We start from the raw sequence: 14,615 nt of genomic DNA on the forward strand, positions 1-14,615 counted from the left end.
TGCTGTGCCGCAAGGAGCGAGGGTGGGGTCTATCCCAAGGCCCCAGGGTGGCACTAGGGGGTGCTATGACACAGGGAGCGGGGCGGGTCTGTCCCAGGACCCTAGGGCAGCGCTAGGGGGGGACATGGATAACGGGGCGGGGTCTGTCCCTGTTCCCCAGGGCGGCGCTGGGGGGCGCTGTGCCACAGGGAGCGGGGCAGGGTCTGTCCCAGGGCGGCGCTAGGGGGCGCTGTGCCGCAGGGAGCAGGGCAGGTCTGTCCCAGGGCCCTAGGGCAGTGCTAGGAGGGGACACAGGGTGGGGTCTGTCCCTGTTCCCCAGGGCAGCACTAGGGGGGGACATGGATAATGGGGCGGGGTCTGTCCCTGTTCCCCAGGGCGGCGCTGCGGGGCGCTGTGCCACAGGGAGCGGGGCAGGGTCTGTCCCAGGGCGGCACTAGGGGGTGCTGTGGTGGCTGGCCGAAGTGGGGAAGAGTTTGCAGGAAGTGGGGGCTTATTCTACCGTCTATTCTCCCTGTAGATTTCTACTTCACTTCCGGCCTAAGCGGCTGAGCACAGTCCCATGTGCTGACTAGTAGCCGCTGTGTTCCAGCCCAGACGCAGCAGCAGCCTCAGTCCTGGGGCAGGGGCTGCATATTGACCCTTTGCTCTGCCCCCGAGAAGCAGGAGAGAGAGTCTGGGTGGGTCCTGTATTCACTGAGCGATGCTGCTGCTCTGGGCTTAGCCCCCCACCCAACGTGCCCCACCTCGCACAGCGGGCACTGGGCTGCACCAGAGCGTTTGAGAGGCTGGCTCTGCTGGCTGGTGGGGTGTACAGGCAGGAGGGACAGGGCTGCCCTGCCAACCTGGAGCAGCTTGGAACAGGCACCCAGCAGGGGGTGAGTAAGTGGGGAGGAGGCCATGGCTCGGACACAGGCGAGGACCCTTTTTTCTCATGCCCTGGTCCCGAGGCTGCCTCCCTCTCGCTCTGTGCAAGGGCCCCTCAGCCTGGGACCTGCCTGGGCTGGGCAGGTCCTGGGGCAGCTCGGTTCTCCCCATGGAGCTGGCAGGAAGGGGGGCACTTTGTTTGGGGGGTGCTGCTGCCAATCTAGATAGTGACATTCCTGAGATCCTGGGGGGCATCCGATCTGCCCACCTCCCCAGGGCACTTGTGGGGCAAGTCCACAAGCCAGTGAGGGTAGCGCGGCAGTGCTCTGGGCATGCCATACCCCAGTGCCAAAGGCTGGGGAAATGGAGGAGGGAGGGATTAACTCACCCTGGGTGTCCCACTAGCTGTGCAGGCTGCAGGGGGCCTGATGGGGTCTGGTTCCGCCACAGTGGGGTCTGGGATCGCCCTATCCTGCTGTGCCTGCCCAGGCCTAGATGCCATCAGACATGCTGGCTCTGCCCAGGTACCAGGCAGAGTGCACTGGCAAACTCTCCTTATCCCCATGATGATGGCCCCCATGGTACCACGCTGCAGCTGTCCCTGGGACAGGCTTACTGGCAGCAAACAGCCTCAGCTGGAAGCCAGTGGACATGGGGGTTGGGTAGGACCAAGGAATTGGGCAAGGGACACTGCAGGGTTACTCCCGGCTGCACTGCTTGCTGGATTGCTCTGCGCTGGGAGCGCCAGGCCATCCTGCCAGGGGGGTGCAGCGGGGGGCAGGGCTGGCTGGGAGTTCCTGGCCCCCCCGAGGCAGGGGGGCACACTTGCTAATCAGAAACAGCCTGTCTCCGCCCTGTGGTCTGAGCAGCTCTGTCCGGCCCCACAGCTGGGCTCCCCCTGTGCTGCTGGCCTCCAGGCCAGATGCATTCACTGGAACCCTTCAGCGGCTGGGCTGTCCTGCTGCTTGGATTGTGGCGGTGCCTGGATGCAGGGAGGCAGGCCCTGCCCTGGCAGCATCGCCCTGCAGTTGAGACACATGAGCTGGTTATCATCTCGCTGTCACAGGGCAGGAGCTGAGCCCAGACACGTCCAGGGACTGGCCCGAGGTCACGCAATCTATGGTGGAGCTGGGAACTGAGCCCAACCCAGTCGCTTGCCCACAAGGCCACACGGGCAGACAGCTGGGAGCAGGCAGAGCCAGCAGTCTCTGCTAGTCCCATGACAGGCCTGTCTCCTGCAGGACCCCGGGACAGCACTTTCTGCTGCGCCAGAGTGAGTCCTCAGTGCAGCTGGGGTGCAGGGAGCCATGGAGCCCGGCACAAAGATACCACAGGCTGGGGGGAGCCTTCAGCCTGGCAGAGGTGCTGAGCCCGTCACTGCAGCACCCGTCAGGCCCTGGACCCAGGCTGGGCTTATGTGGGGAAAGGAGCATGGGGTTCTGGCATCAGCGCAACCCAGCTGCAGCATGGAGGGGTGGGGGGGAACAGGTTGGACCCTGTGTCCGGGATGCCACTTGATGTGCTGGGGTCCCACTGCATTCGCCTGTTCCACCAGCCCGGGTTTCCTCACCCTGTCCTTGCTGTGCCAGGCGCTCAAGCCTTCTCTAGCACACACACCGGTAAGGCCACAGCCAGCTGCAGACGCAGACTGAAATCAACTCTGTGTGGGAAGATTCAGCTCAGGGTTTTATCCAGCACTCACATGCACACTTCCTTTAGGGTGTAAACCCAGAATAATATTGTCTTGTGCTGTACAGGAAGATCTGCACAACGCAAGCTCATAAAAATCTCCCCCACGCTTTTTGCCTCCCCTGATATGAATGGCACAAACTGGGTTTTGAAATGAACAAGAAAGAAGTTTATTAACTAGGAAAGGTAAATGTTAAGTGATGATAAGGGATAGCAAACTGAACAAAGCAGTTTACTGAGCAAATAAAACAAACCACGCAAACTAAGCGCAATACGCTGCAGAGACAGGTTACACACAGTAACTTCTCACCCAAGGGTTGTTTGGGCAGGTTGGAGCGTTTCTGCAGCTGAGTTCCAGTTATGTCTCTCCACAGACTAGACTCCTGGTCTCAGCCCCTGCCTTCCCCAACCTTAGTCCCTTGGTTTCTGCAGGAACTTTCCGCAGTCTCTCTCTTCTCAGGCGGGGAGGCAATGGAGAGCCCAGATTGCCTTGCTACCCAGCCTTACACAGAATGTACACAAGGCGGGAAGCCTTTGTTTCCAGTGGAAAAGTGCCAGCAGTGTCCAAGGTGTCAGAGCAGCCATGAGACAAGGTTTATTTGCCGGGAAGGAACTCCTGGGAAGATGGAGGAGCCACCAGGGAGAATATTCCTAATTTCCGATACAGAAATGGTACATTCACACACTGGATAAACGTAGACAGTAAATCACAACGTTTCAGTGATACCTCACACAACCCATCTAGTATAAAACACATCTTAGTTATACCATATTCAGATCAGAACAATATTTCTATGAAGAATATGAGGTGTAACATCACAGAGTGCTCCTGCGGAAGGGAGCCGGGCCCCCTGAGCTCAGCGCTGATGCCAGTGCCCTGTGGTGCACACTGCTTGCCCCTGGTGCTGCCAGTTGCTGTGGGCGCGTTATGGGCTGGCTGCTGAGTGCTCCGCAATCCTCTGTACAAGGTGCCCAGCCCAGTGTGACTGCAGGAGCAGCAGCGCTGGCTGAAAAGGGCCCTGACAGCTGGTGCCCACCCGAGCCACCTGCACCTGGAGCCAGCTGCCGATTCCGCCATGTGGCCAGACCTCCCTGTGCAGCGACACTTGGGCCAGGCCAGCCAGAGCCGGCTGAGGGTCCTGTGGGGTGAGTGTTCCCCTCTGAAAGACACGGGCCCTTCCTGTGTCCCCAGCAGCCGCCCAGCTCCCCCCAGAAGCAGGGCGGAAAAGGCCGTTCCAAGTCCACAGAGGAGATCCAGGCCGCCAAGAAGGTAACCAGCCCTGATGGGATGCTCAGTGGTGGGAGGGGTTCTGAGCAGGGACCCCATGCCCAGGCAGGGTTTGTTCTCTGGGGATGGTGGCTCTGAGTGAGTCGTGGGGGACTCTGAGTGAGGACCCACACCGGGCTGGGCTAGTTGTCCTGGGGGGGGGACACAGGCTCTGAGGACCTACACCGAGTTGGGCTGGTTCTCCATAGGGGGGCTCTGAGGACCCACACCGGGTCAGGCTTGTTCTTCATAGGGGGGCTCTGAGGACCCACACTGTGTCGGGCTAGTTCTCCGGGGGGGGTTCTGAAGACCCACACCAGGGTGGGCTAGCTCTCCATGGGGAGGGGGCTCTGAGGACCCACACCGGGTTGGGCTGGTTCTCCATGGTGGGGGCTCTGAGGACCTTCATCGTGTCAGGCTGGTTCTCCATGGAGGGGCTCTGAGGACCAATACCAGATCGGGATGGTTATCCATGGAGGGCGGGGCTCTGAGGCCCTACACTGGGTCAGGTTGGTTCTCCACGAGGGGGGGGCTCTGAGGACCCACACTGGGTCGGGCTGGTTCTCTATAGGGGGTTCTGAGGACCCACATCAGGTCAGGCTGGTTCTCCATTGGTGGGGCTCTGAGGACCCACACTGGGTTGGGCTGGTTCTCCATAGGGCGGTTCTGAGGACCCACACTGGGTCAGACTGGTTCTCAATGGGGAGGAGACTCTGAGGACCCACACTGGGTTGGGCTGGTTCCCCGGGGGAGGGAGGCTCTGAGGACCCACATCGGGTCAGGCTGGTTCTTCGTGGGGGAGGGGGCTCTGAGGATCCACACCACGTCAGGTTGGTTCTCTGGGAGGGAGAGGGGCTCTAAGGACCCACACTGGGTTGGGCTGGTTCTCCATAGGGGGGTTCTGAGGACCCACACTAGGTCAGGCTGGTTCTCCATGGGGGGCGCTCTGAGGACCCACACTGGGTCGGGCTGATTCTCTGGGGAGGGGAAGGCTCTGAGGATGCACACCGGGTTGGGCTGATTCTCCATGGAGGGCAGGCTCTGAGGAACCCCACCAGGTTGGGCTGGTTCTCCAGGGGGGTCCCACACTCGGTTGGGCTGGTTCTCCATAAGTCAGGGTGCAGCTCTGAGGACACACAACGCGTCGGGCTGGTTCTCTATGGAGTGGGGGCTCTGAGGACCCACACCGGGTTGGGCTGGTTCTCCATGGGGGGGCTCTGAGGACCCACACCGGGTCGGGCTGGTTCTCCATGAGGGAGGCTCTGAGGACCCACACTGGGTCGGGCTGGTTCTCCATGGGGGAAGCTCTGAGGAGCCACACTGGGTCAGGCTGGTTCTCCATGGGGGAGGCTCTGAGGACCCACACTGGGTCGGGCTGGTTCTCCGAGGGGGGGCTCTGAGGACCCACACTGGGTCGGGCTGGTTCTCCAAGGGGGGGCTCTGAGGACCCACACTGGGTTGGGCTGGTTCTCCATAGGGGGGTTCTGAGGACCCACACTAGGTCAGGCTGGTTCTCCATGGGGGGCGCTCTGAGGACCCACACTGGGTCGGGCTGGTTCTCTGGGGAGGGGAAGGCTCTGAGGATGCACACTGGGTTGGGCTGATTCTCCATGGAGGGCAGGCTCTGAGGAGCCACAATGGGTCAGGCTGGTTCTCCATGGGGGAGGCTCTGAGGACCCACATTGGGTCGGGCTGGTTCTCCCTGCCAGGTGGCTGGCGCTAGTGGGGCTGTGTGCTCTGTGCTCTCTTCCCAGGCGTTCCGCACACCCCATAAGTCTCTCCCCAGCCAGGAGGACACCAGCGGCTCCCAGGTACCTGCCATCTCCTTTGCTGCCTATTAGTTCTGAGGAGACTGCCCTGGCCAGGAACCATGCGGGCCCAGCTCAGGCGCTGCTCCTGGGCCATGTGCCTGGCAAACCTCATGTGGGTCTGGATGCACCCTCAAGGACCCCGAGCCTGGAAAGGGCCCAGGAGCTTCTAGAGGGGCTTGGGCTGAGGCTGTCAGGGCAGTGCCCAGGCGGGAGCTGAGGCAGGCAGGGCAGGGCCTGCGTGGCCTGGGATGAGGGTGGCCCAGCAGTGGGCAGTGGCCGGGGTGCCTGCCCTGTGGAGGTGGCTGTGTCAGCCTGAGCCTGTTTCGTCTGCATCCCTAGGACATGGCGCCTCGCGCTGCCCAGCCGGAGCAGACCTGAGGGGCAGGAGCTGCCCGCGTGCTGGTGGCAGGACGTGGTACCTAACCGGAGCTAGAGCCCGGGCTGTCCTGTAGCTTGGCAGCACCCAGTCTTGGTGCCCACGGTGCATGTGTTGCAATGGCGATGTCTGTCTGTTTGTCCGTCCTGTCTGGAAGGAAACGTGGGTAAATAAAGGCGCTGCCTGGCAGTGATTTTGCCTCGCTATTCGCTCCCTTCTGGGACGATCAGTGCAGGGCCGGGTGCCAGGGGTGCTGCCCCCTTGTCCACTGGGGGGCAGGGCTTTCTCCTCTGCTTTTCAACCCTTTGTGCCCGCCCGCCCACTCACTGTCACCCTCATGCCTGGCTACCACACAGAGCCCTGTCCACCCTGCCCTGCTCACACCGGGCCCTCAGCTTGACCAGGGTCCTTAGCAGCCCCTGCCGGGCAGAGAGGTGCCCTGGAAACAGTTCGAGCCCTCCCCTCACAGCAGTGTCACGGAAAGGGCTCCTCCCCAGCTCCCCGCGCCCCCACCCAGCTCCCAGTGCTCCCAGTGCCTCCCAGTGCCCTCCCGGTGCCCCCCACCCAGCTCCCTGTGCCCCCCGCCCACCTCCCGGTGCCCCCTGCTCAGCTCCCAGTGCCCCCCCAGCTCCTGGTGCCCTCCACCCAGCTCCCCATGCCCCCTGTGACGGAGCAGGAAGTGGGGCGGATTTGCCCTGGGAATGTCGCAGGGGGGTTATATTGGGGATGGGGCACTTCCCTTGAAGGAAGCTACCTGAGCTGTACCCTGAGCCCTGAGGGGGGGTGGAGAGAAGTGACACCTTCTGCCCAGAGACTGGACAAAGGAGAGGAGGAGCTGGGGGGAGGGGGAGAAAGCTGCTGGAGGAGTTTTTGTTTTTCTGTCTTGGGCTGGGGGGTGCAATGCAGGGAACCCCAAGCTGGGGTCTAAGCTCCCTGAACCCCCCAGAAGGACTTGATTGAGGGGTCCTGGTTGTACCTACACGCTCCGCTTGGCACTGTGTTCCTGTGACTGGCTGGCTGAGAGTCAGGGTGAATGGCAGGACGAGGGGTGCAGGGCCCTGACTCACCCACACTCTGTGACACCCCCCTCAGCTCCCAGTGGCCCCCGCCCACCTCCCCCGCAGGGCCTGGTAGTGTGTGCTCATCCTAGCCCAGGCCAGCTGCCCCCAGCCCCACATTTGGGCAACCCTCCTCCACTGTGTGGGGATGGGGAGGTCAGCCAGGCAGAATCCCACCTTGGGCCCCTTTCCAGCTGTGCTGCACTCCCAGTATCGCCCCCCCATTGTACCCCTTCCTCTCGGGTATTGTCCCCCCACTGCAATCCTCCAGTATCATGCCCCCACTGGGCCCCTCCTCCCCGGTATCATTCCCTGGGCCCCTCCCACACACCTCAGGTATTAGTCTCCCACTGCCTTCCCCTCAGTATCATCCCCCCTCAGTAGCCCCCCCCAGTCCCTTCTTTGAGTATTGTTCCCCACCCCATCCACTATGCCTAGGCCCCAGTGTCATCCTCTTGCTCTGCCCCTCCCCCCAAGTATGCCCCCCCCCTTGGGGCTGGAGGTCCCCAGTGCCCTGGTGGCAGGGGGCATGGCAGGAACTCCCGGACCCTTTAAATGTTGGCAGCAAATTTCCTCCCCATTGCCTGCAGCTGCATAGGCTCCAGCCAGTCATGTCAGCCCCTCCCTCCCGTCCTGGGGCAGGACCCAGGCTGCTCAGTGCTGGAGCAGTGCTGCCGGGCTCCACACGCCCGGCCCGCTGCACACTGGTTCCCTCAGTGGGAGAGGACGGGAAGGAAGGGGGCAGCATTTCCTGGGAGGACAGACATTTCCAGCACCTGGGTGAGACCCCTACCAGCTCTGCTGCGTGCTGGGACCATCCCCTCCCCCTGGGGCACCGGAGACGTCTGACCATGGCACTGTGCCATCTGGGCACCCAGGCTAGGCAAGGCAGGCAGCGCTGGTCTGGCCCTGCTCCTCTGGCATACACAGGGCTGTTGGCAGGTGAGGATGCTGGGGCCTGCCAGGTGGGCATGGGTGGTGCTGCCCCCTCCCACGGGCAGCTCCCTGCATGGAAGGTCCGGCCTGGTCTGGGAACGTAGCTGGGATGGAGAAGGCCAGCTCCCCCGCTGTTCCCCTCAACACATCTGGAAATGGCAGCAGAGGGCAGCCAGGGGTGGCCTCACACTCCCCCTTGGCCTTGGCGCTCATCCTGCTGGCCGTGCTCTCCATCATCCTGGCCATGCTGCTGGGCAACGTGCTGGTGGTGGTGGCTGTCTTCACCAGCCGGGCCCTCAAGGCCCCGCAGAACCTCTTCCTGGTGTCTCTGGCTTCAGCCAACATCCTTGTGGCCACCCTCATCATCCCCTTCTCCTGGGCCAACGAGCTGCTGGGCTCCTGGGGCTTCGGCAGCCTCTGGTACAGCCTCTACCTGGCACTGGACATGCTCTTCTGCACCTCCTCCATCCTGCACCTGTCTGCCATCAGTCTGGACCGCTACTGTGCTGGCAGCTGGTGCTGCAACCTGGGCTTGCACCAGCCGCCCTGCCACCGTGACAGGGAGTGACACTGGCCCCACCTCCAGCAAGTCACCCCACCCCAGCTCCCCCCATCCCTGAGGCAGTGTCCTCTTTCTAGGAATCCGAAATACGGGAACCCCAGGGCCCAGCTTGCTGTGCTGCAGCCTCTGCAGAGTTCAGAGCTGCGAGGGGAGGCTGAGAGGGGGGCTGAGATGGGGGGGCACAAGAGCAGCTGGGGCATAATGGGGCAGAAGGGGGGGCTGCAGGAAAAATCCCTCAGGCCTGGGGGGCCAGGGGCAGCGGCTTGCAGATACATGGCCCCATGTTTGGCATTGCATCCAGCTCAGCCAGTCCCACCCAGCAATTGTTGGGCCCTGGACAGAGAACAGGACCTGGGATGGGGCCTACACCACAAGTGCCTCCAGAGAGGGAGCTGAGCTGGGGTGACAGCGCCACTGCTGGGGCCTGTGGAACAACAAAGCACATGGGGCTCTCCTGAGACCCTAGATAGCAGCATGGGGCTGGGACACCCCTGTCTCTGAGCAGCAGAAGCCCAGGTGACCCTTTCCCCAGCCCCCAAGTGGCTAGGGCCAGCCACTCTGGCTTCATGGCTTGCCTGCCTGGGCTGTTTCCCACAGCTCAGCAGAGTAGCTTCCTGGGGAGTTCTGCTTCCCCAAAGTGTGTGTGTGTGTGGGGGGGCAGATAACCATGCCCCCAGGTGCCCTCTCAGGGAGGCCCTGTCTCCCCGGGGACGGGCATTCTGGCAATAGCTGAAACTTGTCTCCTGTATCAGAGGGGTAGGCTGTTAGTCTGGATCTGTAAAAGCAGCAAAGAATCCTGTGGAACCTTATAGACTAACAGACGTTTTGGAGCATGAGCTTTCGAGGGTGAATACCCACTTCCTCAGATGCATGTGGTGGAAATATCCAGGGGCAGGTATATATATGCTAGCAAGCAAGCTAGAGATAACGAGGTCAGTTCAATCAGGGAGGATGAGGCCCTGTTCTAGTAGCTGAGGTGTGAAAATCAAGAGAGGAGAAACTGGTTCTGTAGCTGGCAAGCCAATCACAGTCTTTGTTCAATCCTGAGCTGATGGTGTCAAATTTGCAGATGAACTGAAGCTCAGCAGTTTCTCTTTGAAGTCTGGTCCTGAAGTTTTTTTGCTGCAGGATGGCCATCTTAATGTTGCAGACATAGCAGTGCCAGAGGCAAGCAACAGTGGTTCGTTGCCTAGAGTGCTTAAGCGCCAATAAACACACTAGGGTGGAGAAGCAAACAACCAAATTTATTTGAGCTCAAATAAGGTGCCAGGGAGAAATAACAATCTCAGATCCTGCACCGCTAACACAAGCAGTTTCTTCCTTTTATATCCCAGTTGTTTACTACAAAACTTTCTTGCTGACTAGCTGATTTCTTACTCCCCCCTCCTTTCCCATCCAGCTGCAGTATCTTCTCTCATTCAATCTTTTGACTTCCCCCTTCTTTCTCCCTCTCCGCTGCTGAGACATGTACACAGTATCTTAAAACGGCCTTGAGCGGGCTTTAGCCGAGCTTCAATGTATTACAGCAGAGAACTGGCTGTTATAACCAAAACTAACTGCTAACACTACATTTTACAGCTCTTAACATATTAGGTTACACTAGGTTACACAAAGTGTTTAACATGGAGGAACACTGGTTCATTGAGGCCTACAACAGGAGGGCTTCATTGACACTTGTGGTCTATCACCTTTCCGAGTTATCTAGGGTTATGCCAGAGTGACACCAACAACTCCCTCCTTTGAGAATACTCAACAAACTTTTGGCTGAGTGTTCTCACATTTAAAGGATAACATGTGATTAAGCTCTAGGGAGCTGGAGTGCTTTACAGCAAGCAAGCAAGAGAAGAGTAACGAAACTACACCAGTGAGCAGGAGGTGAACAATACCTTTCCTTAATTCTTTCAGGTTGAGCAACCAGCCCCAGGGGGAATCAGAAATAGTAGGTTTCCTTTCCTGGGCCTTCCACTGTTCAAAACCCTGTTTGGCTGACAGGATGTGCTTGTTAATATCCTGTGCGCTTTCTGGGACATAAGTACAGTATTCATCCCCTATAAGGGCGCATACCCCGCCCTGGGAAGCCACACTTCCACCCAGGAAGTGTCCACATATGTCTCCATGATCACAGATCAGATGGTATTCCTGATGTGTCTGTAAGGGCAGTGGGCCAAGTCTGGTACTCAAGATCACTCCGAATGGCCATCAGCTGGTCATTCAGGAAATCCCGAATTCCTAAACATACTAGATCCCACTGCAATGCCTTCCCAGCCTCAGTTATATTTAATACCATCTTTTCTTGGTGTAGTACTATAATACACCTGTTATTTAACTATTCTCAGGTACTGTCAAAAGGCATTCCCATTAAGAGCATACATTATTAGTCACTGGAATGGTTTCAATATGGGTAAAATTTCTAGTAGCAGAACAAACTTTTTGGGTACTTGTTATTTAAAATCTAAGTAGAGAGAGCTATATATGCTTAAGGATTTATCCAAAACACAGGGTGCAGCCTGTAGAATAAACCCCAAAATCCATTCAATACCACATTCCCAAACATGGGTCCCACAAATGTCCTCCCACCGGTGTATAATTCTTTGTTTCTTCACCAGGGTCAGTTCTTAATGTCCTTTCTAGTCAGGAATTCCTGGACTTTGGCAATTTCAGTGGAGCGAGTGTTCCTTCTTCTTTCCCAAAACAGTCGTGGTACAGCATCCTACAGGGCAGAGGTTACTAGCACATAACCCTGTAATGGTTTTGATTCTTCTAGAAAAATTCAAAGGCACAGTAGATCTGTCAGTGGATAAGGGAGAGGTTACTAGCACGTCACCTTGTACTTTTTCCCTGCTGTCCAAAAGGCACAGTGGAGCTAGAAGGTGAAATAAGCTAATCATCAGTAGGAGAATTCTCCCGATGTGGAGGGGTCTTTTTGCAGTGAGAATCTTGGGTCCAAGCAGTCAGTCTTTGACATTTTACAGCAATGTTGGTAGTCACTGGGACTTAAGGGCCTTTCCAGGGTGGAGCCAAGGCAGTCTTTCATCGGTGGACCTTTACATCAATCCCGTCTCCTGGTTCCAAGGAGTGGCAGGGCTGCTAGGGTCTTTGGGTAGCGCTTCTTTACCTGTGAGAAAAGAAACTTAACACATTTCATTAGTGCCTGGCAGTGTTTTTCAGATTTCATAGCTGTGTGGGCAAATTCAGGCCCTCCTTTTCCTGGTTGTCAGCCAAGTCTTAACTGTGAGCAGTGTCCTTGAATGGAGTCAGTGTCTTATCTATAGCCTGAGCTTGCTAGCTAATTCTTTTTTCCCAGTTAACTCATTCTGTTCTTTGTTCTTTTTCCTTTCTTGTCTTCTTTTAACCTGCAAAGGAAACTTCCACTTTTTACTCATACACCTTTTTGCCAACAAAGAAGACATAAACATTGTCATTATACAGTACAGTAGTCTTATTATTTAATATATGCCACACACACCCTTTTACTAAAATAACCTTATTACAGAGCTTTGGAGCAACAAGCCAGGACAAGCACTCCCACTTTGAGGAGTTCATTCAATTTAACCTCTAGTCCAATAGCTTTCCACCATCCCCAGCCATCTGGCTAGAAATCTGAGGTAGCCAGAAAGATCCCATGTACAATATGGGGAGTGGGTTAACTTTTCATGTCCTTGCTTTCAAAGACTGTTGGTATGCAAATTTTAACAACAATTTTTGCAATAAACAGTTTGACCAATGAAGTTTCTTTTCCTTACTTAAGGAAATGCATTAGACTTTAGTATATTACATTCTTCTGATTTACCCAAATACTTTGTATTCCAAGTTGAACAAAACAAGTATCTGCATTTTAATTTAACCTTTTTGTTTGATTTTAAACTAGACTATTTTATAAAAATATTAAACACAAAAATTCCGGCCACAAGACAAACACCACAAGACAGAACATAGAACACAAAACATAATTTCTATTGTGCCAGTAAATGCATGGTACGTTGAATGCTGTTCAGCTGGCATCAGTTTTCTCTGATTATCTGAAAGACAAAAAAAACAGAGGTCTACCCACCCCTTCTGGGCAGACAATCATCGCTTGAAATATACAAATACTCTTGTTGACTTCAGGCAAAAACAGAGGAATTACTCCATATTTTCTTGTATTTGTTTCATAGGCAGCCCAGGTTTTCAATTACATAACACTGTATACATTCTTCAGCTAATTTAACTATATTGTTCATAGCCAAACCAAATGATTGCAATCCAATAACTTCTTTGCCTGAATTTATTTACAAACATTTCACAGACACCAAAAACCTTTTTTCTTTAGCATTTTCACAAAGTTCAACTGCTGTTCCCTCCAGCAACTACAGAGTTAACTTCTCACTCTCCCTTAAATCACTTGCTTGTCTCCCAACAGCCACTTTTATCAACTCAAATCACCATTCCAAGTAAGTCCTGGGTATTTGAAATCCCCATGCTTACACTTACTGAATCCTTCCTTCCACTACACCCTTAAAAGTTTTCCAACCTGTTTTCCAGTCTCTCTCTCTGTTGCCTGTCTGCCTGGGCCCGATCCTGCTTTTCTTGCTGAACCGTCCCTTCCATGGGCACCAACTTGTTCCACTACCAGTTTAGCTAGGAGGGTGGGCTTCTCAACTAGCCCCCACCCTTCCTGGTCTCTTCCCTTAAACATTCTTACTTACAAGACTACCCGAGTCCTCCTTCATGAGGCTTGTCACCTGGACAAAAACACATGGCCCATTGGGCAAAGGCCATTTACTTAACATATAATTTAAAGGACTATTCTTAGAGGGTTTACCCAGAGACTCATTCATCTGTTTGACACTTAAACAGAAAAGAGAATTACACAGAGAGCAGAGGGAATTACAGTCTAAGCCAGACTTTCCCACTTCTATACACTGACCGCTAAGGGGACAGGACAGAAGGATCTCAATTCAACCTCAGAGCTTTCTCGCACACATGGCTTGCACTCGGAGGAATTACAAACGAGAGGTTCAGTTCGGCCCACACTCCTAACGTCCAAATGAACAGAGCAGAAAAACAACAGTAACCGGTTAAACAGAACAGAACCAGAACCAGATAGTGTTTCCTTATCCTATTAGGGCTCACTTTTACTCATGCAATTCTCAACATATAACACCAACAGTACCAAGCAAATCAAACACAAAATAACAAGGGTAAAACAAATAGATGGTGTAAGTTCTGCAGGGCTCCCCCCTTCTTAATTGCTCACCAGACTGTGACAAATTTCTGTTACCAATCTATCCCTCGTGTCAGGTGATCAGGCTGACACTACAGGATCGTTGGGGGAAGATAAAGAAAACACACCATATAACTGAATTTTAAAGCTTCATTAATAAAATAATAAAACAACAGAGAGTGTTGGGAACGCTCCCTCATCACTCAGGAAAACATTAATGCCCCAAGCCCCTTTCATACCCACACACGTACGTCCAGACTGGCCACTTCTGTGTATAATGTTCAGAGAAGGGGGAGAGGTGGACAGGAGATTATCCTGTATACAGCTTGTCCAGAATTTCCAACATGCTTTTGCTCTTGGGAGGGCTGTTCTCTTACACCCTGGAATCTCCTGCGGTGTCTCTTTCAGAGATTCCAGTCCAGGTCGGCTGCCTGTGGCTTCTTCGGTGTCACCAAGCCACACCGACTCCAGGGTCACAAAGGCACACTTACTGGACAGTTAAACTTTGCAAATGTAATCTCAGTTCTGTAACTTGTATTGCCTTTGGTTCGCCTCTGTCTATATTTTTTTCACAGCCAGCTGGGGCTGAAAGCAGCCCCTCTCTGCACCAAGCACAGTCCGTGCTGATTCCTGACCCTGAATGCAGAGCAACCCCCCCACCCTTCCATCCCTGGGCCAAGATGATTTTTAAATTAACCCATTCCTTTCCTCAATAGACAAATTTACTCACGCTGTGTCAGGGCTTTTTGGTGATTAAACACTCCTCTTAGATGTATGATCTTATCTAGATTGAAGTACCTTCTAGTGGGCATTGTTTAGATGGATTTTCACGCATGTAAATATTCCAAT

The 14,615-nt window shown here is 55.3% G+C and overlaps 1 protein-coding gene across 1 annotated transcript; it reads left to right on the forward strand.

The window, feature by feature from the left end:
• Positions 1-8,110: 8,110 nt before the first annotated feature.
• Positions 8,111-8,569, forward strand: LOC127055205 (alpha-2Db adrenergic receptor-like). The gene has a single exon (XM_050961917.1). It carries the CDS (start codon positions 8,111-8,113, stop codon positions 8,567-8,569), a length of 459 nt encoding a protein of 152 aa, XP_050817874.1.
• Positions 8,570-14,615: the final 6,046 nt, after the last annotated feature.

This window comes from Gopherus flavomarginatus, chromosome 7 (assembly GCF_025201925.1).
Source record: "Gopherus flavomarginatus isolate rGopFla2 chromosome 7, rGopFla2.mat.asm, whole genome shotgun sequence".
Taxonomy (NCBI): Eukaryota; Metazoa; Chordata; order Testudines; family Testudinidae; genus Gopherus; species Gopherus flavomarginatus.